We start from the raw sequence: 23,755 nt of genomic DNA on the forward strand, positions 1-23,755 counted from the left end.
GGAGACACTACAAACTACTAAAGAATTAACCTGGATCAGTCCATGCCATTCCTTCTAACAGGAAGTTCAAATGTGTCTCACATCTATACCGCAGCTGGTCCAGGTGGATTATTGAGTTTAAAGGATTGTTCACTAGTCGCTGTTTAAGACTTCTTCCTGTCATTTATCTTTGGGGTGGGAACATTATTCAAAGTAATGACAGGTCCACGAGGAACTAGACAGAGCAATGTACCAGAAATGCTTCTGGTTTTGAGTCCTGCCACTGACCCATGACCTCTGAGAAGAAACATGCTTAGACTAAAGTAGTGTCTGAGCTCTGGTTCTGTTAAACCAGATTAAGATTTCACTTTAGTTTACTTAAAACACTGGTTTTCTGTAGACAGAGCTGCGACATTGTGTCATGTCGCAGTACAGCTACAGACCAGTGGAGGGCAGCAGGGACCAATCAAACCCTCATTACTGGTTCCAAACCAGTAGCTATGTCAGAAGTAAAACCCTCACACATAAAACCAAGATACATCTTTAAAACATGACTATAGCACTAAATGGCACGAGGTACTAAACTCCAACCCTCCTATATGCTGGAAGTAATAAAGAAAAATAAAGAAATGAGACTCTGGCTGTTCCCAGATGTCGTCTTCTGTGTGACCAAGTTCAACCTCTAGTGACTAAAAAATGACTTTCCATTCAAAAATAAACAACTGCAAAGAAATGTGCTAAAATCAACATGAAATTTGAAAAATGTATGTAAATCAACAGAATATGTATAAAAAAAAACGAAACAATAATAATATAAGCAATACCACATGATGGTACTGTAGGAAATTCATTCAAGGAAAAACGTCCCAATTATTCCACAATATCTAGTCTGGTCTGGAAAGATAAAAGGATGAGTCGGACAGGAGCGGATCAAAGCAAACAGAACCAGATGATAGAGAAGTTGGTAGAAGCTTCACATGATGCTGCACTCTCTGGAAGACACTTTACCCTGTGGAACACACACACACACGTTTTAGTGTTGTATTGATTATTTAGTGTAGACGCTGTAAAAAGCATTGATCACTTGGATCAAACCAGGAAAATCATAGTCACCCTCTGTACCACTTCCTCTTCGTCCTCCTCCCCATTTTCTATCTCCACTTGAGTCCTAGTCACACTCCTCCGGGCCACCTCCTGTAGAACAGGCAGCTAACGGGTCAGAACAGAACATCTACGACATCTATTATCAGGTGAAGAAAAGGCTGCGGGTTACCTCGCCATCGGCGTTAGTCACAGAGGTAATGATGACACTTCCTGTTCCCCAGGAAGCCTGGCTTTTCCACAGCAGATCAGAAGGTGGACTATGGGTGACACCAGCATCAGCAGACCACACCTGAGAACCACATTCGGAAAACAGCACAGAGTTTAAAGGTGATTTCAATTAGTGCCAACAGAGCAGGTTACAAAACAAACAATCTAGGCCACTACCTGATCCAGGATAGTCCGATTGGAAACGTTCCAATCGGGTTCTCAGACACCAGTGAATAAAATGTCCTGAAATAGGAACTATAGGGCCCATAGTAAAAGGTGTGTGTACCAGTGATGATCCTTCATCTGCACCATCCCAACACAAACCGAGGATCAAGAAATCAAACCTGAATTCCAGCAGGTCAGAGGAGCCCGCTTACAAACTGGTTCTCTAGCAGAAACTACAGACACTGTACTGGAGAACAGAAACCCAGCATCAGCTTTGGAGCTGTGGGTCTGGTCCTGCTGCGTGACAAACAAGCTGACTTACTGACTGCTTTTAAAGATGGCCGATTATGACCAAACAAATTTAACCATCGTGCAGAGAGGAGGGCCCTCACCGTGACAGACCGCCCAGACTTCAGAACATATTTTGGAGAGAACTTGTAGATGATCTCATCCTCGTCGTCAACTTGTCTCTTTATCCTCCAGCTGCCCAAAGGCTGGTCCTGCAGGATGAAAGAAAACACCAGCAGCAGAGGTCAGAACCATCACCTCTACACCACCAAATCTGGTCATTCCTCCAGGGTGGATGAAAGAGAGAGCATGTGTGTGTGTGTGTGTGTATTGTTGTGCTGAGCTGAATCTGAACATTAAATGCATACAAGAGCCTAATAAATGGTAAATTAACTGTATTTGATATAGCGCCTTCTATAGTTCTGGAACCCCCCAAGGTGCTTTACAACACAGTCATTCACACCCTGGAGGTGACACTGTAGCCACAGCTGCCCTGGGCGCACTGACAGAAGTGACTCTGCCGTACAAAGGCACCACTGGTCCATCCAACCACCACCACAATCAGTTGTGATGTTAGTCATCTTCTAACGTGACTGGTACAACTGGGACTCCACAGTCACCAGACTCAGCCCAGTTTAAACAGGTTTGTCCCTTATCAAGTCTTCACGTCAACATTGTTGTAGGGATGGGTACCTTTGACATTTGAATCGATCCGGTGCTAATTCCCGGTACCTAGGAATCGATACCGGTACTTAACGGTACCAATTTTCGATACTTTTGAGTGTTTATTATTTTAATTCTCTTTTATAATTAAATATATTTTTTTCTCAATATATAACAATATTTGATAAATATCACGATAAATAACATTAAACTGTTTGTATTAACATCGTCCTTGTAGTTTTATAAGCTGATAATTAAACTGAAGCAAACATCTTTACTGTGAACTAAATTTACTGTGTATCTTCATTCCTTTTGCCGTCGTTTTTCATTTGATTTTTCCTACTGGGAAGTTAGAATTTCCGAGGAGAAAGCGAACGCACCATTAGCTGATAACAATGGTAGCAATGGAAGCTAACATACCAAGCTAACGTTATCTTGAACAGTTTATTTAACTGCTGGAGCAGATTAAAACGATGATGGCTCACACTTAGATCGTTGTCGCTGGTTTCATCTTCACCCAGTTACCCGTCACATTTAGTAAAGTGAAGCCAAACTTTAGAGCACGTTCATATTCTAGTCGGAAATTCGGAGTTCCGAGGAGAAAGTGAACGCACCATTAGCGAAACGGAAGCTAACATATCAAGCTAACGTTATCTTAAACATTTTATTTACCTACCGGAGCAGATTACGATGAGGTTGTCTCACTTAGATCGTTGTCGCTGGTTTCATCATCACCCAGTTACCCATCACATTTAGTGAAGTGGACCCAAGATTTAGCGTGCGTTCTTTCTACCATGCTGCTCTGTTTACAACTGGCTCGCAGTGAGCGACGACATAACGCTCTTGCACATGCGCATCTTTCTTGGCAAGTTCTCGTTATGAAGGACGGGTACCGAAACGAGGCACCGTTTGAAATGACGTGAATCGGTGTTCGGTCGGTACTATGGAATTCGGTCGGTACCTTAAAAAGTACCGAATTCGGTACCCATCCCTAATAGTACGATACAACAGAACAACACTGGACATCAAAAGCTGAATTAAACCTGCTCAGTGACAACCCTCTTGAAACGTAAACTGTGCTGCTGGTCTGCGGGCTCGGCTCCAGACCTGCTCGCTATCGTTGTTCAGTGTGACTGCATTCCCATCCATGTCCGTTGGGGAGATGGTGATGGCTCCACTAGCTGTGCTCTCCTCCGAAACCATCAGCTGCTCCTCTCCTCTTCCCATCTGGGACACTTCCTGGGCCTGAGCCTGGACCTCAGCCTCGGCTCTCTTCCTCTTGGAGGTGCGAGAGGAGGAAGATCCTGTCGTCCTGGAGACAGTCACTCGAGACGAGGGACTAGGGGACAGTTTCAGCCTGGAAAAAGCACATCAGTCATGAGTAGGGTTGTCACGGTGTGAAAATTTAACCTCACGGTTATTGTGACCAAAATTATCACGATTTTCGGTATTATGGCGGTATTTTTTTTTTAAACGTGTTACATTTTTAGACAAATACTTAAACCCTGTATATCAGGAAAATATTGTCCTCGGTTTGTGTCCTTCCAGTGAGCTTTGCAGATGTGGGAAAATGTCATCAGGCAGTAATCATTGTTAAATTCATAATTATTCTCGGAGAGAGACCAACTCTTATCTGCCCCTGGGAGCCCCGTAATGCATAGCGTCATTTCAACATGGGGGTGTCCGCGACACGGTTTATATGCAGGTAGCGGCGCTGCGGCTGCATTTTATATAGCGACTCGTTGCATTCTCCCTCAACCCAAATCCTCGGATTTTAGCTAAAACGCTAACGTTAGCTTGCCTTGCGTTGACTGTAGAGTTGTGGGTGATGGTCACGCAGATGTGTCATGAGATTTGAAGCGTTGCTGCCTTTCACAGACACTTTTTCTGCACGTGCTGCAAACAGGATCGCCGTCTTCTATCAGCTGTCCCTCGGCATTCTTCAAATATCCAAAAGATGCCCGTACTTCCCATTTTGTCTTCTTTGAGGGATAATAAATGTCCTGAGCACTGCCGTCTCCTCCTTTAGCCATTATTTCAGCTTTAGCTTCAAGAAAGTTTTGGTTGTAAACAACAAAGCGCGCATGTGCCGCCGGCAACTTCAGCATATGATACGGTGGCTGGTTAGGGTCACCGCGCCTACACCGCAGCCACGGTAATCCACCGAGATAATTTTTTTTTTTTGAAAACAAGACAGTTATTATTGTCAACTTTTTTACCGGGGTGTACCGCTACACCGGTTACCGTGACAACCCTAGTCAGAAGGAATGTGAAGGAAAGCACTCTGTCAACAACACAGGCTGAGCTTTAAATCCTACATGAACAGGTAATGTAGATCAGTGGTTCCCAACCTTTTTCCCAAGGGACTCCATTTTTTACCAGTAAAATTTTTGACGACCCCCCTCCCATTCTCTCTTCCAGTACAAACATTATTAAGAAATGATAAAATTGTTCAAGCACATTTTAATATGCTTTGATTCAATAGATAACAGTAATAGTAGGCTCCAGTACAGAACAAAGTCATTAACAAAACCAAACAGAGCATAATGTGCTTGACAGTTTGTATTACTTTTCTGAACACATTGTTTCTTGTAAACACTGATAAATCAATCATTCCTTTCAATAAACGTTTGACGCATAAAAAATACACTGAGCAAAATGTACTTAAATGTGTATATTACTGTTTATACTAGATTATTTACTGTAAAGGCTGTGATTAATCAACCAGTCCTATCTTTAATGAACTTTTGACACTTGAAAATAAAACAGTGAGTGAGCAAAATGTTCTTAAAAGTGTGTTAATTTTTCTGTACTAATTATTTCCTGTCTTAATGTCAGTAAACTTTTCACTCATGAAAAAAATGTGAGCAAAATGTAGGCTATAAACAAGTAATAAATGAAGTTTTAACCCCTTAAAGTGGAGAGGTCCTGGCGACCCACTGAGAGGCTTTGGCGCCCCCTTGTGGGCGTCGGGAACCCCAGGTTAGGAACCACTGATGTAGATGTTCAATCTGACTCTAATCTGGTCTCATCTCGTTTCCTAGAGGTCCCAAAAATTTATTTCTCATCGAACTACGGGTTTTAATGAGTAATTATGTTTATATTCATGTATTTAGCAAACACTTGTCCATGTCCATGCATGTTGTCTTTTTATGTTTTTGGGGAAAATGAGTTCTAAATAATAACATGGGAGCTTTAGAGCTGCTGCATCAGTAAAGATGACTAAGCACGTACCTGTGTTCCTCTCCTTCCAGCAGCTTCCGATATGCATTGATTTCCATATCTAGAGCGAGTTTCACATCCAGAAGCTCCTGGTATTCACTGAGCTGAGCGTTCATTCGGTCTCTCAGCTCAGCCATTTCTAACTCCTTCCCTTCGACGGAACGGCGGTGCGCATCTCGTTCTGCTGACAAAGTCTCCTCCAGCTCTCTGATGCGATCTTCTGAGGAAGCCAACTAAAAACAGAAGACTGATCATTAGAACCAGGGACCCACAGACCATTAAGCCTTAGTCCTGTTCTCACACAATCTAACAGCAGCCAAGACCCACAACACACGTTAGGCTCAGACTAATAGAGCAGTTTAAACCAGTAACACCATAACCAAGTGGACCTGACCGGACCAGAACCATAAAAGCATTCTGCTTTTACAACATGTTGCCATACTGCACACAGACGATGGTTATTTGATGCAGTTTTTATCTGAAGCAAACAAGCAGATCACCGATAATTACAGTTCTTTATCAGAATCAAATATTTATTCAGTAACTAAAAGGTAGATCTTATTGAAAACGTCCAAATGTGTGCCAGTAACGGCAGTGGACAACGTGTGAGTGAGTGATGGTGTGGTCTTGAGCAGCACCTGCTTTTGGAGAGCACTTAGTTGAAAACCAAGGCTCTCTATTCTCATACGGGACTCCTGCACCTCCTCCCTCGCTGCACCCACAGCCTTGTCGTTCATCTCAGAGGACACTTTGGCATTGTCCAACTATAAGAAGATAGAGACAGATTAAGAGTGAAAACTGTTGATATCGCTTCAGCACAGGGAAGGATTAGTCACTTACCTTGGCCTGAAACGTTTGCTCCAGTTCCTCCTTGTAGACGGAGACCTGTTCATCGTGTTGCTTCCTTAGGTCCTGGCGAGACCACAGAGACCTGATTACACCTAGTTCTCCTCAAGTCCCAGGAGGTGTTAGAAAACTCAGAACCTCTCCTCTCAGCTAAAGCTGGACCACTTGAATGTTCATAAACCTCCATTTATTACTGTTTTAAGGGATGTTTGAGAGGTTGTGTACTCATCGACTGCTTTAAAATGTGCAATAAATCAACCTTTATCTGTGTAAAAATGATTAATAATCCCTAACAAAGTATCTTACTTGTAGATCACCAGATTATCCATGTAGAGAAGTGGAAAACCAGGATTGAGGGAAGGGGATTTAGACGTTAGCATAACTCACTACTGAGTGGGGCTGGGCCAGTTCACCTCGATAACGATAAATAGATAACTACACGTATGCGCAAAAACAAAAGTTGTCCTCTAGATCAGTGGTTCCCAATCTTTTTTTCAGATGACCCGCATTTTGAAAAAGACAAAACATCATGACCCCATTTAACAAAAAAATGTATTTACTCATTGTAAATGCAACTGTTCTTTTAACAAAATCCTACGCATTTCTTCTTTTTTTAACTTAAAAAAGTCTCAAATTTGAACATAAAAATGAAAAACTGGATTTGAAACATTATGTACATTTTTAATGTATTAAGAAACAATCTGAAAAACAAAACAGAATACGGATGTTTTTATCTTTGGACATTACACGGAGTATTGCACAAAACTTTTAGATAAAACATTCAGAACACGCAAATATCCAAAAATTGTTTTAAGAATAGAAAACATTTTTCGCATATGCTTAGTGAAGAAAGTCATAAATATGGCTTTTACCAAAATGTTGTTTTTTTTTTTGCCTTGCTAATGTTATGGACGGGCTTGCTTGTTTTTCAGTATTGCATTCCAGTCTAAATGCAACTCTCATATCTGGTGCAGCATTCAGTCTACTTCTGAATTTTGTCTTTATTGTTGTTAGAACTAAGAACCCTGCTTCATATTTGTATGTTGTTGTGAAGGGAATGAGAAGCTGAAAGCTGGCCTTACTTAAGGGAGGATACTCAGATTCAAGTCTTTCTTTAGCAAAGGATCACCGCTCAGTTGTAACATCTGTTTCTTCTCCAGGAGTCAATCCTAACTCAAGCAGAGATTCTGGATTTTCATAAGCGAAGGGATTTTGAATCCACTTTTTGCCATTCAACTTATCAAATCTCTCTTTTGGAAAATAGCGATCAAAACTATTATTAAGAGCTACAGTGTGTGTTACAATGAGTTCAGTAAGATGCTTTACTTGTGTGTCAGTGACATCATTTTCTTCTATGTGTTTTAACACATTTGGAAACAGATAATGACATGGTGTTTTCTTAGCTGCTGGTTCTTCTCCTGGTTCTCCGACTCTGTGTTTCCTGCTCTCCTCATATTGTTGGCCGTTGGCGGATGGAAATTCTGGGCATTCATCTTTGTTTTGGCTTCGTTCACCATCATTGACGTCCCATTTGGATGATGCTTATTTGAATAGCGTTGCAGCTTTTATTTTGCATTGTTCTTTAGTCTCTAGACTGGCGTTCATGTGATGTAGTTTGGTTTTTGTCCGTGTCTTTCTTTTTCATTAACCAAGCATCCATTTCTCATCCGTGGCAAGTGGCAACGAAGTTTCAATATAGACTTGTTCTATGAATACACCGGGTAACCACAGTAAAAAAAAAAAAAAGTGATGTGCTTCCTCTTGTGGCTGAATGCTGAACTGCATGTATGAGTCTTGGTAAAAAAAAAATAAATAGCGTTGTTCAGAAATTTATTTGGCGACCCATAAAAAATGTTTTACGACCCGACTGTGGGTCGGGACCCCGTCTTTGGGGATGACTGCCCTAGATGGGGCTGTCACATGTATTAGATTACATTGAGTCACCTTGTCACATGACTCAAGGCGGTCCAGCTTCTTAAAGTGACATGAACTGTGGCCAACCTACACACATTTTTTCATTTTTTTATTTATTTATCTAGTTTATCGACATGGGGAAACGGTATCGAATAGTCAGAAACTTCAATAATGAACGCCCAGCCTTCCTACTAAGTTTACATGTTAGAAAGATGGAAGATTATTTTCAGTTTGTGCTCAGTGTTTGCCCCAGAAATATTTCCAGCTGTAGTGCGCGCAGACCACTTCCCGTGCATCTGTGTGTGTGTGTGTGTGTGTGGAGGGGAATCTCATAGGTATGGTGCTGGAACTTCAGGCATGGCGCAGCGCCACACCTGAGCCTATGTAGGGGAAACACTGGTTCAGTCCATCTCTGGTATCTAAATTTTGACTTTAACAACAACTCTGTAATGAAATTCTAATTATAGTAGGGATGCGTTGGTACAACATCCAGAAGGCCTGTTTGTTTTGATTGACCTGTAAACAAACCTGAACTCACCTGTAAGGCTTGAGCCAGTTTGAATTCGTAGTCTGAACGAATTCCAGAATCTACTTCCACTATTCTCTGTTCCTTTCGATGCTGAGACTCACGCATCTCCTGAACAACAAGCAGAGTGAAATAGATGACATGAGTTAGAGTCATCATCATTTTCATTACCATCATCATATCCAGGGTGATGGCGTTAAAGTTCAAAAACTGAACATGTTGTTCTATCTCTGACTCATCTCTGCTGAATTCCCAAGAATGGAAGCTGTATTCAAATGAAAACACAGCAAACCTCTGACATAACTGACCCTAAAAGACAACACAAGCCTGTTGTTTAGGCTGATGCTTGATCATGTGACCTGATGCAGGTTGATGGACATCAGCTCAAACACATTGCACCAGATACAAACTCACCTCTTCAAACATGGTCTTTCTAAACTCTAGCTCCTCACTAAGTGACTGACATCGATTTTCCAAGTCCACACGCATGAGAGTCTCCGCTTCCAGCTGTCGCTTAGCAACACCATGGCCATCTTCTGCCTGTATTCAGTTTAACAAGACACAAACATAGACATCTGACCCAGAGAGCAAATAATCTAGAGTCAGCAGTAGGTTAGTGAGGCAGGGGTAAACGTTCCTTCTGTACAAAACAGATGAGCAACACTGAACCAAACCTCACCGATGCACCAGAAAACTTTTTTCATGTTTGTCTTTCTACTCATTTCCACCGTCTTTTTTTATGTTTGTGAATGGAAAAGCAAGCAATACCCACCTTAGCTAGCTGGCTCTTTAGATCAGCCAGCTCAGAAGTCAGAGCTGCATTCTGACTCTGAGCTGTAGAAAGAGCTGCTTCACTCTTATTCAGCTGACCCTCCAGACCAATGGCCCTAGACAGAGCTGCAGCAAGATCAGTGTCCTTCTTCTTGGCACTGGGGAAGCAAAAACAAAAAAATCCGGATTATATTAGAAGAGATAAAAAAACCAACAACAACTTCTCCGAGCAGAAACCCCTCATATTAAGAGCCATTTCTCTGGCAGACATTAAGGTTGATTCCAGATTTGAACAGCAGGTTGAAGCACAGAACGTTCTCAGTCCCAAACTTAGTCTGGTTCTGAGTAAAGGTGTGCAGTTAAATTAGACAACGATCAATCTGACGGTAGTTGCCACGTTTTTTACTTCCATCATGAATGTAAATAGTTGGTTACTAGTGTAGCCCAGTTGAGATGGGCTGTTTAATAGAAGCTCAGGTATTTTAAAATAAGAGAATAATAACATCTAAATTAATAAATAAAAATGTGAATACATTTGAGAGGTTAAAAACATAAATTAGTTCATTAAACAGACACTATTGGTCATTTAAAACGAGAATAAAAAACTGCTTATATTGAATAAAAACTAGGTAGAAAAAGAAGTCATCAATTTTACTATGCTCCTTGAATGTTACATAAGTTTGGTTAAAATGTACGTGGATGCAACGTGGAATGTTACAACCAATCCTTGTGATTATTTTGTTGTGCTCTTGTGTATGGTAAGCCAGCATTAAACGTTCCCAGGACCCCGTCCAGAGTACTATATCCTAACCAAACTAAAGATGGTCTGTCTAGCTACCTGGCACGGGTGTCACACAAATTGGAGGCACCGCTGGGATTTTCAAGAGTTAGTCAAATATTAAAGTAACAGCGTGCACTAAATGAAAGATGCACCATCCCAAGGCTTTAGAAAAGAGAACACATCAAATTGTATAAATTGTTATTTTGGGTCCTAGATTTGATAAATAACAGTCAAAGAAATTAAAGTAGTCATGAATAGCTTGACACAGCCAGAGTTAAGTAGTTGGTGTAGAGGAGAAGGATGCAATCGATCCAAAGCGTTGATGATTTGCGGAATCTCAGAAGATGCAGATGTGGCAAGCATTGAAGAAACCCTAGGGGGCATTAAAGCACTTGGCCGAGTAAGAGTGAGAGGACGCATGTTTGATGATGAGCAACAGACCATCACTGTATTATGTGAGTGTCGTGAACAGGTTGAGCTGTCCAAGGTTCCCCCAGAAATAATTTCACCCCAAGGAGATACATGGAAAACAGCGATAGCTCCTCCAGATGCTAACTGAAAGAGCAAGTCACCCCCTTCCAGAGTCTAACTCCACTCTAACTTCATGTTTAAAAAATGCAACAAATGCTGTTGCCTAGCAGACCGAGAGGGCGGAGCCACTAACAAATACACACACACAGACTCACCACAGCATTGTGACATCATAATGTACCAGTTTACATCATAGTATACCTCTTAGCCAATAGCGGTGGCAGATTTAAATTCAAATACAGAGCAGAGTTTTTACCTGACAACGGCTTAACACTGACAGTTTTAGGCAGAAATTTTAAATTTTAACTAAGATGCACTAAAGTGCAAAACGATTGACTACACATGTCTGCAGCACAATTAGACACTCGTTTATTTAGTTTATCTGGGAAAAAAGTTGATTTGGTGGTGACTTGCTCTTGAAGTTGTTTTTCTGACAAGTTGGTTAAATTCCTACAAGAGGAGGGAAAACCATAAGTGACCTCAGGAAGTTATATGGTCCACCTACCTCCGTGGATGCAAACACTGAGTCCATCATTCGTGCGGTAGGGGATGTGTTGCATGGAGCGCCAAAGAATTCAGAAAATAATGCATACAGGTGTTTGAGAAGCTTTTCAGGAGTCACTCCCACCCCACCAGGTGAAGAGTGTTTAGATGTTTGGCTTGAGCAAGCCAAGTATATGAGTGAAGAGTGTGAGTGTTCAGATAAAGAAAAAAAGAAGAATAGTAGAGAGTCTCAAAGGGTCCGCTTTCGAAATACTGCAGGCAGTTTGCGTGTCTAATCCAGAAGCAAGCCATGTTTAGAGGTTTATTAAACAAAGATGACATGGAAAAAGCAGAAAAATGATTCCACCCAAAAGCTCATCAGAACCAGGTCATCAGACACAGTCAGGTCTCTCATGAGGTTCTGCAGGAGGTCTGCTTGTCTGTCTGTCTAACTTTGAGGCTTGCAAACATTCAGTGCTGCTCAGTTCTCTATACTGGACCACTGCAGTATGTTCTGTTGTCGCTCTGTTAACATTTGGATTCATGTCCTGCTTTGGTCTGAGCTTCAGTCCCGAAGCTGCAGAACCAGCCCAAACCATCATCCCCCCACCAATGTGCTGGAATCAGCTTTCTTGTTCTCTCATCTCAAATGAGTTGGAAAAATCATCAGTGGAAACAGTGAATCTGGAATAGGGTTGTCACGGTGTGAAAATTTAACCTCACAGTTATTGTGACCAAAATTATCATGGTTTTCGGTATTATCGCGGTATTTTTTTTAAACGTGTTACATTTTCAAAATAAACCCTGCATATCAGGAAAATCGGTTTATATGCAGGTAGCGGCGCTGCGGCTGCTTTATATAGCGACCCGTTGCATTCTCCCTCAACCCAAATCCTCGGATCACGCATTTTAGCTAAAACGCTAACGTTAGCTTGCCTTGCGTTGACTGTAGAGTTGTGGGTGATGGTCACGCAGATGTGTCATGAGATTTGAAGCGTTGCTGCCTTTCACAGACACTTTTTCTGCACGTGCTGCAAACAGGATCGCCGTCTTCTATCAACTGTCCCTCGGCATTCTTCAAATATCCCAAAAATGCCCGTACTTCCCACTTTGTCTTCTTTGAGGGATAATAAATGTCCTGAACGCTGCCGTCTCCTCCTTTAGCCATTATTTCAGCTTTAGCTTCAAGAACGTTTTGGTTGTAAACAACAAAGCACGCATGTGCCGCCGGCAACTTCAGCAGATGATACGGTGGCTGGTAAGGGTCACCGCGCCTACACCGAAGCCACGGTAATCCACCGAGATAATATAGTTTTAAAAAAACAAGACGGCTATTATTATTGTCAACTTTTTTACCGGGTTTTACCGCTACACCGGTTACCGTGACAACCCTAATCTGGAACTCTAGAACTTTCTAGACTGTTGATCAGCAATGAGTGTTTTTTCTGTTGTCACAGCTGATGTCCTTGCTCCCATTTGCCCCAGAGCAGCAGACTGAATCAACGCCTGATTTTATTGAACAGCTGATGATGAATCAATACATCTAATGAACCTCATCCGGTGGACTTGGTTTTGCTCCTTTTCAATAAATAAAACAATGGTGGATCTGTTTGGGGCTTCGCTTCACTTGAAGTCATGTCTCATGTAAACACAACAGATTAAAACTGCACAACCTGTTTAATGTATTAAACTGTATTACCTGCGAGTAGCCTCCTCTAGCTCAGACTGAGCCTTCCCAAGTGCGATCTGCAGTCTGGCTCTCTCTTTAGCAGTTTCATCCAGAACACGTCGAGCATCGGCTAACTCTGCCTCATAAAGAGCTTTTAACCCAGTGACCTAAAGAGATGCAAACACACACCAGAAATGAATAAATGACAAGATGAAAACATTTCCAACATGCTGCACTGAATTCCTTGAGATGAGAGAAAAATCAGCTCTCTTCAGTTGTCATTAACAGAACAGCTGAGTCAATCTGATTTTTATTAAGAAAGCACTACTGATTGTTGGACTGCAGTGTTTCCCTTACATAGGTGTAGCCATGGCGGCCCGCCACGGCTGAAATCCCAGTGCCACGCCTACAAGATCCTAAGTTTGATTTTTTTTTTTTGCGCCGTTTCCCGAAGAAGCAGCGGGAACTACTCTGTTTTTGCTTGTGATCACAGTCGGCAGGCAACAAGGAGGAGGAGGCAGGGCAGGGTGGTTACAGCTAGGGATGAGCAAGATACTCGTTTCAGACGAGTATCCGGTATGGATAAAGCATTTTTGACGAATACGAGCGTGAAACGAGTAAAACTCGTAAATATCTGTAATCGTGCTGAAGGAAAATCCTCATTAAGGTAACTGACTGTCTTCATGCTCTGTGACTGGCCAGTCACATACAGGTGCTGGCCAGTAAATTAGAATATCATCAAAAGGTTGAAAATATTTCAGTAATTCCATTCAAAACGTGAAACTTGTACATTATATTCATGCAATGCACACAGACCAATGTATTTCCGATGTTTATTACGTTTAATTTTGATATTTATAGGTGACAACCAATGAAAACATCAAATCTGGTATCTCAGAAAATTAGAATATTCTAAAGGCCAATGAAAAAATGTTTGTTTCTCTAATGTTGGCCAACTGAAAAGAATGAACATGAAAAGAATGTGCATGTATAGCACTCAATACTTAGTCGGGGCTCCTTTTGCCTCAATAACTGCAGTAATGCGGCGTGGCATGGACTCGATCAGTCTGTGGCACTGCTCAGGTGTTATGAGAGCCCAGGTTGCTCTGATAGTCGTCTTCAGCTCCTCTGCATTGTTGGGTCTAGCGTATTGCATCCTCCGCTTCACAATACCCCATAGATTTTCTATGGGGTTAAGGTCAGGCGAGTTTGCTGGCCAATCAAGGACAGGGATACCATGGTCCTTGAACCAGGTGCTGGTGGTTTTGGCACTGTGTGCAGGTGCCAGGTCCTGTTGAAAGGTGAAGTCTGCATCCCCATAAAGTTGGTCAGCAGCAGGAAGCATGAAGTGCTCTAAAACTTCCTGGTAGACGGCTGCATTGACCCTGGACCTCAGGAAACAGAGTGGGCCAACACCGGCAGATGACATGGCACCCCACACCATCACTGACGGTGGAAACTTTACACTGGACCTCATGCAACGTGGATTCTGTGCTTCTCCGCTCTTCCTCCAGACTCTGGGTCCTTGATTTCCAAAGGAAATGCAGAACTTGCTTTCATCAGAAAACATAACTTTGGACCACTCAGCATCAGTCCAGTCCTTTTTGTCCTTGGCCCAGGCGAGACGCTTCTTGCGCTGTTTCTTGTTCAAGAGTGGCTTGACACACGGAATGCGACACCTGAATCCCATGTCTTTCATGAGTCTCCTCGTGGTGGTTCTTGAAGCGCTGACTCCAGCTGCAGTCCACTCTTTGTGGATCTCCCCCACATTTTTGAATGGGTTTGTCGTCACAATTCTCTGCAGGGTGCGGTTATCCCTAGAGCTTGTACACTTTTTTCTACCACATTTTTTCCGTCCCTTCGCCTGTCTGTTAATGTGCTTGGACACAGAGCTCTGCGAACAGCCAGCTTCTTTAGCAATCACCTTTTGTGTCTTGCCCTCCTTGTGCAAGGTGTCAATGATTGTCTTTTGGACAGCTGTTAAGTCAGAAGTCTTCCCCATGATTGTGGTGCCTTCAAAACAAGACTGAGGGACCTTTTAAAGGCCTTTGCAGGTGTTTTGAGTAAATCAGCTGATTAGAGTGGCAGCAGGTGTCTTCTATATTCAGCCTTTTCAGAATATTCTAATTTTTTGAGATACCAAATTTGGAGTTTTCATTAGTTGTCACTTATGAATATCAAATTTAAATGTAATGAACATTGGAAATACATTGGTCTGTGTGCATTGCATGAATATAATGTACAAGTTTCACGTTTTGAATGGAATTACTGAAATATTTTCAACCTTTTGATGATATTCTAATTTACTGGCCAGCACCTGTAAGTGCGCCCGCCTCTCCCTACACACAAAACTGCAACTGGGAGCTCAGTCCGTCTGGCCCATCCACACGCACGCGCACACACACACACACACACACACACAGTAACAGATCTCTGCGCTTGCTTCACTGTTAATCACGTTTCTTCAGTACTCCCTAGGTTTTCTTCAGCTCGCCTCTTTTTCGGTTGAATAAGTTACTTTTTTGTAACGTACGTGGTGCATTTGAAGAGACAGAGCTGAAAACGGCTCGTGCTGAGTCGGTCACTGCCTCCGCTCGGGTTTATTTTTTTTATCATTTTAAATCTCTCTCCCTCTCTCTCACACACACCTCAATCAACATTGTTTTGTTTAACTGTGTGTGGGAAAAATGCCAACAACGTTAGGAAAAATCAGTTTAATCAAATTAAAATGGTTCTAGTATTTCATATTTCATAGTTCCTACTGCACGAGTTCAGATGCATTAATTCATGCACTTAAATAATAATGTTCTGATTTTACTGAAAAACTTGTTCTGTAATAGTTTCTTTACTATTGTGATCAAAAATATTTAATCTCAATTCTGAGGCTGCTCTGTAAATAGTTTTCAAATAAACAATACACATAGCAACTTCTGATCATTCCATATTAATTTCAGATTTAAAATAATGTATTGATTTAACCACACCCACTAATTTCCAAATAATAAATAAGAGGTGCATTCATCTGTGTATCTCCTTTGATCCGCATTAGTGATATTTTCAGCACCAGAACAATGAAGCAAAGCAACAGATTCCCGAGTTTGTTAGTAATTTTGTTTATTAGATGCATCTGACCTGTTCTATTTTTCTCTGAAATGAGATCAAATCAGTGCTTTAATGGGTTGTCTCCTCTCTGCACTAGAAAAATTTACTTTATTATAATGTTCACTGTAATGCATCTTGATGTTCTTAACAAATAAATTAAATCAAAGATATTGGTCAATAATGCCAAATATGTAAATTTGTGTTTCGGTCATTTTTATACTGGCTTAAAAATACTTCATTAAGTCTACTAAGCAGGGGTGTAGAATGTTTTTAATAGGGCCAGCCCAGTAATGATCTTGGACCAAAATAAAGGGGGCAAAAAGTCAAATAAAGGGGGGCAGAAGGAGATGTTTTTCCAGATACCAAGAAAAATTAAATGCCAAATCCCCCCCTGCAAAGTGTGTCACTGAGAGTTTAAAACAAAAATGATTCTTGTGCAAATATTGGTGTATTCACCTTTAATACTAGTTATTACAATGCAGCAGTTGCTGGATTGGTGCAGTTCAAAGTGGAGTGCATCAAATAAAACAATATTAACATAAAGGTGAGAGTCATAATCCCCCCCCCCCCCACACACACACACACACACACACACAACAGCTGGAAAAATTCCTAGGGGAAACACTGGACTGAGTTCTTAAATAAATCCAACAAATCCTCAGACATTCACATAAAATTTGTTACATTTTTAACACAGCTTTGGAATGGTTCACTTCATTTTTAAAAACTGAGAAAATGTGTAAATAATTCAAAAATGGAATTCAAAAAGGTTCCACTTTAGGACCACTGCTTTTGTGTGTGTGATAGTTGCTGTATAAAATGTTTGTTTTTTGTTTATTTTAAAAGTCTAATATAGTAGTATTCAGTGGTTAAACTAGGTACCAGATCTGGTCTTTTACTAAAAAGACAGCTGCCTTTAGCTGAACCATTAAATATGGAACATAGTCTGAAAACAAAACACTTGTGGAGCTCTCTGATGTCTTTGTTTTTATCTCTTCGGAATAATTGTTGTAGGGTGTAACGCTTCAGCCAGCACACGAGACGATATAAAATAATATTAGGTTCAAGCGAAAAAATCACGATCAGACGAAACTTTAAAATGTTGAGGACAAAATATTTGCTAGTATTTTTTTTTAATCGGATTAGGAGGTTGAACGCCTTAACTCCTGTAACTTCTGATGAAACCTCCGGGCTGATCATTACACAAACGTGGGAGAAATTGTAAGGATTTGTAATTTCATGATCTTATATTGAAAACAAGTGAAAAGTAGAACCAGTGCAGCGTTTTAATGCTCGGAGTAATTAAAGTAACGTCTCTGTGTGATAGCGAAGCTGGGCTTAACCACACACATGGCCGACAACACTCGTCTAAACTATTTCCACCCACCTCTCTGGTAGTCACCTCCTCCTTCTCAGACACTTTTACCATCAGTCGGTCGTTTTCCAGCTCCAAGGCTCGGACACGGTCGATATAAACGGCCAGTCTGTCGTTCAGATGCTGCAAATCTTGTTTCTCCTGCAGGCGAGATATCCGGGTCGGGGACAAGGGGGTTGAGGCCGCTGGCCGGCCCGCTTCTCGGCTTGGAGTAACGTTCGCAGTCGCCATGACGAATCGGTAAATTACCCTGAGTTTTCTTCACCAGCTACACAAAACAAAGTACTATTGGACTGTTTAAAGTTGGACTCAACGAGGGCTTTCTGCTACGCGAGAAAAACAATCAATGATGGCTAGAACAGTAACGGCTTTCGTGTGCAGCGGATCCAAGATGGCTGACAACCGCGCCAAAAGTACAGGACGCTTCCGGTCTCGCAAGCGTTGCTGGGAAAATGAGTGTTTGTTGAAAATAAACAAATTTACAACTGAGTCAAATGAAAGTTAGTTAGTTAGTTAGTTAGTTAGTTAGTTAGTTAGTTAGTTGATAAATGATTAATTTTAATGAACGTTTCTAGGAGTGTTTAGTATGGAAAATATTTCCAGGTTAGGACACACACACGTTTGGAGAGGACCATCCACTGACTTCCATTCATTTTGTGACTGTATGATGCCTAACAACAAATCCTGATCTATTCCTAACCCTAACCTTTACAAAAACTTAATTCACACCATACCTCTAAAACCAACTGGTAGACATTTTTAAAAAGTGAGGACCACAAAACTGTCCTCACTCTGAAAAAAGGCTTCACTCTGCTGGATAAAACCTCAGTATGTAGTAAGTACAAGTGTTATGACCATCAGTAGGGTTGCCAACTCCCTGAAAAATAAATAAGGGACACCTCGCGGGCAGGGCCGGCCGCTCCAGGCCACCCTTCCCAGCGTGGTGATTTTTTGCTCTTTTTTGTGTGTGGGTGTGAAAGGATTTTTTTTTTTACTATTTGACTTGAAGTTGGTTTAAGAAGATGCATATTCTTTGTGATATGAAAACATGGGAAACAAATGATCATTTAGCCATTTATTTATGGCGTGAAATTACAAAATTATTATAAGTAACAAAGGTATTTTTCTTAAACAGAAAACTGTTATGCTCAACTTTTTGTGCAAAATGACAAAAAAAAAAGTAGGTCTCTTTCTTAAACGGTAGCCTGTTATGCTTTACTTTTTAGAATATAAATAACTCTCTTTAAAACAACTCTGTTCTGCTTAACTTAAAATTGTATAAATTAATAGAAAACAACAGAAAGAGCAACGCTGTAACTGCACATTGAGTGCAATTAGAAAAGTGCAAACAGAAAGTCTGTGGAGAAGCTGTAAACATATTTGTGCCTCAAAGGCCTTGACTGTAGCCTACGGTTGAAGTAAAAAAAAAAAGTCCAAACTCATGAACTCAAAAGCTCAATGCTACATTATGTGAAAACAGACTATTTTCTCCATTTGTATTTCTTTTGAGATCTTGCTGCATTTAGGAGTTGTCTTTCAGTACTGCAGAGTAAAACTCTGAGCAAAACATGTCACAATTTAGAGTGACAATGAGCTCACATCTAATTATTTCAGTAGAACATTTGTTCCGCACATCAGTCCACTTATTCTTCATGAGAGAGAAAATCCTCTCTGCCAATCCAGTGGAAGATGGGATGCTGAGTACAAACGATACAACAGGCTGGATGTTGGAGAGGTCAGCTGCCTGAAGAATTTCTATACACTTCTCTGCTGTTCCCTTGGACTGCCACTTTTCCTTCTCCTGAGGTCCTTTGGTGAGGGGCTCCAGAAGGCTGGTTGCAGTGACACACTCGTCATAAAGCTCATCCATAGAGATGTTTAACCTGCCAATGGAGATAAGAAGTAAACCTGGGTTATAAGCACCACATAGAACACTTACAGTGGTAAATAAATGGAAAACATTTATTGTATATTTATTACATTGTATAGCTTTTATACAATACAATAGTTCACTTTATTTATTATGTATTTATCCATCCTTTTAGTTTAAAATTATCCAAACAACATATAAACCAAGACAAGGCTACATCGAAACTAAACACCCAAGTTAAAAAAAATAGAAAAACTAATGACAAAACAGAAACAGACAACAAAAATAATAAAAATAATAGTAAACAAGCCCCAACACAGTGGGTTTTTTTTCTTCATATAAATACCTTCACTTTAACCAGAGGGTTTAAAAAAGCAATGTTTACTTACCATATCTGCTTCTGCCGTGGCCTTGTGGACGACAAACTGATCGAGGGTTCCCCGTAATTTCACGTCCTTTATGTTTTTCATGTGGCTACTACTAGACGCATGTTGCTTGAGGTCAGTGAGTCCACCATGCCCTTTGGAAAAACTGCGCCGGTACATGGTGCAGTGCGCTTTATAGGTGTTATCGCGCAGTTTTTCCAGCCAGGAATTTTCCTTTTCCCATTCCTCCCTGTATTTTTGAAGCCTTTTTTCTTCTTTCTCGGAGGGGTACTGTCGTCCGAGACTTGTACAGCAGTGTCGGCGTTAGTTTCCCGGTTGGCCGTGCTGTTTGCTGTCGTCTGTTTTCTTCCGGTATCTTCTCCCCAAGCGACCGTTCCTCGACCAATGAAATAAGCGGTAATCTGTATCGTCATATTCGTATGTAAGCATGCGGCCAGTTCATTGGTCACAGAGCAGGCGAAGGGCTGGCTTTCAAACAAAGCGTTAATTCCGGTAATAGACTACAGACTAATTTTGATCCATACTATATTACGGGACAAAGTGCGTCCCTTTTGAGTTCAATACGGGACGTGCACTTGTGTTTCTAAATACGGGACGATTCCGTTTTTCAAGGGACGATTGGCAACCCTAACCATCAGCCTGGCCTCTTCAAGTGCAGGAGCCAGGATCACACAGCCCCAGTGATCAGCCAGACACCACCCCTCCTCCTCCTCCTCTCCTCCAGGCTGATGAGGAGCACAGCTGAGACGAATCCCCCTGAGACCTAGCCTAGTGAACTAGACCAAATTCTTGCTTTGCAAAGTTTGCAAAGATAAAAAATGAACAATACATTTATTTAGTCTGGCTTGCCAGGCTATCTGAAACCCACACTTGGGATAAAAAGGCCGTGCCTTCAGCAGCCTGGGAGGCAGCAGTCTAAGGGCTGCTGTTCTCCAGGCATTGCGCTTTGTTTTAAACCCCTTTTTGTTCACCTGTTCCCTCACCACCTCACACCCACAACACTTTATTTTCTTTCTTCTTTTTGCATTTTCTTATTTAACCTTTATAATTCCATTTTTTTGCCTTTTTTATCTGCTTCTGGATCTTTACATCTGCATGGCACAATTAGCTTCTTCTTTTTTTTCTTTCCACACTGCAGCAACACACACAACGTACGCACGCGCACACACACACACACACACACACACACACACACACACACACACACACACACACACACACACACACACACACACACACGTATAGACTCCATACGCACAGTCACACAGATAAGAAGCCTAAGGCATTTCATTGCCAAAACACTCATCAAAACACTGTTGGGCTTGTCTTATTATTATTATTATTATTATTATTATTATTATTATTATTATTATTATTTTATTATTTATTATTTATCATCATCAGCATTAATATCTTTATATTAATATTGTTAAAAAACTAATTTTTTTGCTACTATTATTTTGTTAATGTTGCAAATAATAATAATGATTATAATAATACCCTTATTATTTACTCTCTATTATTTACTATAAGATTAATGCATGCGTTTAATTACTTATTTTATCTCATACACATGAAGGCATCATATTATAGCTACTCACACACACATCTATGGGTGCATTAAGGTTTGCCTCATGGAACGTACATGGAGCTGGCTCCAGAGAGAAGAGATTAAAAAATTTTGATCAGTTAAAAAGAGTGCAAGCAGACATAATATTATTACAAGAGACTCATAGATCTGCCACATCTGCAGATGAACTTCAAACACCTGAGTTTCCCAGCATGTTCTCTGCATGCTATAACTCTAGGCAAAGAGGTGTAGCTATTTCAATACACAAAAACATCAATTTCACAGAATTGAACATAATTTCAGATCCAGGGGGTAGATTTATAATGTTAAAAATATCTATACAGACCAAAAGCTTATTTATCGTCAGCATATACTGTCCCAATATTGATGACCCTCCATTCTTTCGTATTTTTTTCTCTGTACTCTCCGAACACTTGGACTGTCCACTTATACTTGGGAGGTGATTTTAATTTTTGGATGGACACTTTAACAGACAGGCTCAGTACAGTTGGGATTCAGCGCAATTGGCAATCCACTAATATAGTTAAACAGTACATGAATAATTATGGGCTTTGTGATGCATGGCAATCTCTTCATCCTAACCGTAGAGAGTATACTTTTTTCTCACACGTCCATCACTCTCATTCACATTTGGATTATTTTAGTCAGCAGCTCATTGTTGGCTGACATTTCAGACACTGAGATACATCCCATAGCAGTCAGCGACCATGCTCCGGTTTCTTTAACTCTGGTAAACAAGAAGACAATCCCACCAAGCAAAAACTGGAGGTTTAATACATCAGTGCTTAAAGATGAAAGTTTTATAGAATTTTTTTTAAAAAGGAGGGGGCTTTATATTTAGAACATAATGACCTGCCTGGAACATCAGCATCTGTTCTCTGGGAGGCAGGAAAGGCAGTGATGAGAGGTAAAATAATCTCTTTCTCATCACATAAGAAAAAAACAGAATACAAACGTATTCAGGAGTTAGAAGAAATCATTAAGTCTTTAGAGGCATCCACAGAAGAAGAGTCACTGAGCAAATTACGTACAGCAAAATTAGAACTTCTTGGAATTATTGACAAAATGACAATTTTTAGCACAAAGACTACGAATAGAAAACTTTGAACATAGCAATAAATCAGGTAAATTTTTAGCTAGCCAGTTAAAAATAAAGAGAAAACTACCATATCTGCTGTTAAAGACCCAACCGGGAATATAGTTTATGACCCTGAAAGAATAAACAACACTTTCAGAGACTTTTACCAAACTTTGTACTCACCACAGGTAAACCCATCAGATAACGAGATCAATGAGTTCCTTGACAGGATAACACTTCCTAAATTATCAGACAGCCAAGCTACAGTCCTGGACTCGCCACTAACATCAGCTGAGCACCAGGAAGCCCTTAAATCCATCCCTAATAGGAAGGATCCAGGTCCACACGGGTTTCCAGCAGAGTTCTACAAAGAATTCTGGATCATTCTGGCTCCAACATCTTTCAGAATGGTGAGGGAAATCGAACAGAGCAGCAGATTACAGCCAAACATAAATTCAGCCAATATTAGTCTCTTGTTAAAACCAGGCAAAGACCCTGCATTTCCTACCAGTTATCGCCCAATTTCTCTTATTAATGTTGATCTCAAAATAATTTGTAAAGCCCTGGCAAAAAGATTAGAGAAGGTAACCCCCTTCATAATACACCCTGACCAAATTGGTTTCATTAAGGGTAGACAGTCATCCACAAACTCACGCAGATTACTTAATTTGATAGATTTCTCTTACAGTAGAAACATAGAAGCTAGTATATTATCTCTAGATGCAGAAAAGGCTTTTGATAGAGTTAACTGGAAGTTCTTATTTGCAACTTTACATAAATTTGGTTTTGGGAACTTCTTCAGAAACTGGCTACAAACATTATACAATTCACCAACAGCACGTGTCAGGATGAATGACTAAATATCAGCTAGCTTCTGTCTTCAGGGGGGGGACCAGGCAGGGACCCCCCCCCTCCCCACTGTTTGCTATCTTTATCAAACCACTAGCTGCAGCATGTAGGCAAACAACAGATAATAAAGGGATAAAGTGGAAGAAAACAGAACATAAGATCAGTCTTTATGCAGATGATGTTTTACTCTTTCTCCAGAATTCTCAGTCCTTCCAGAATACTCAGTCCTCTCTCTCCCATTCAGTAGAACTGATAAACTCTTTTTCAAGAGTTTCACATTACTCTATAAACTGATTAAAATCCACATTTCTACCAATTAATTTCTCTTTTGTCAATTTGCTTAATACACAATTGG

General features: G+C 40.8%; 1 protein-coding gene across 1 annotated transcript; it reads right to left on the reverse strand.

Annotated features, from left to right (window-relative positions):
* Positions 1 to 622: 622 nt before the first annotated feature.
* Positions 623 to 18,018, reverse strand: lmnb2 (lamin B2). Its single transcript, XM_015962229.3, has 13 exons — positions 17,639 to 18,018; positions 13,180 to 13,316; positions 9,687 to 9,843; positions 9,329 to 9,454; positions 8,927 to 9,025; positions 6,469 to 6,540; positions 6,267 to 6,392; positions 5,641 to 5,861; positions 3,514 to 3,763; positions 1,848 to 1,955; positions 1,253 to 1,372; positions 1,093 to 1,173; positions 623 to 988 (listed from the first exon to the last, which is right to left on the reverse strand). The coding sequence occupies exons 1-13, from the start codon at positions 17,855 to 17,857 to the stop codon at positions 953 to 955; spliced, it is 1,752 nt and encodes a 583-aa protein (XP_015817715.1). The 5' UTR covers positions 17,858 to 18,018; the 3' UTR covers positions 623 to 952.
* Between the last annotated feature and the right edge of the window lie 5,737 nt (positions 18,019 to 23,755).

This window comes from Nothobranchius furzeri, chromosome 16 (genome assembly GCF_043380555.1).
Source record: "Nothobranchius furzeri strain GRZ-AD chromosome 16, NfurGRZ-RIMD1, whole genome shotgun sequence".
Taxonomy (NCBI): domain Eukaryota; kingdom Metazoa; phylum Chordata; class Actinopteri; order Cyprinodontiformes; family Nothobranchiidae; genus Nothobranchius; species Nothobranchius furzeri.

What these genes read in the sequence shown, in the direction of transcription:
- lmnb2 (XM_015962229.3), bottom strand. Translation starts at nt 17,857, where the DNA reads ATGGCGACTGCGAACGTTACTCCAAGCCGAGAAGCGGGCCGGCCAGCG. An exon ending in CTAGAGGAGGCTACTCGCAG is followed by an intron (nt 9,844 to 13,179) that starts GTAATACAGTTT and finishes TTGCTTCCCCAG; the next exon opens with TGCCAAGAAGAAGGACACTG. An exon ending in AACTGGCTCAAGCCTTACAG is followed by an intron (nt 6,541 to 8,926) that starts GTGAGTTCAGGT and finishes TGGTCTCGCCAG; the next exon opens with GACCTAAGGAAGCAACACGA.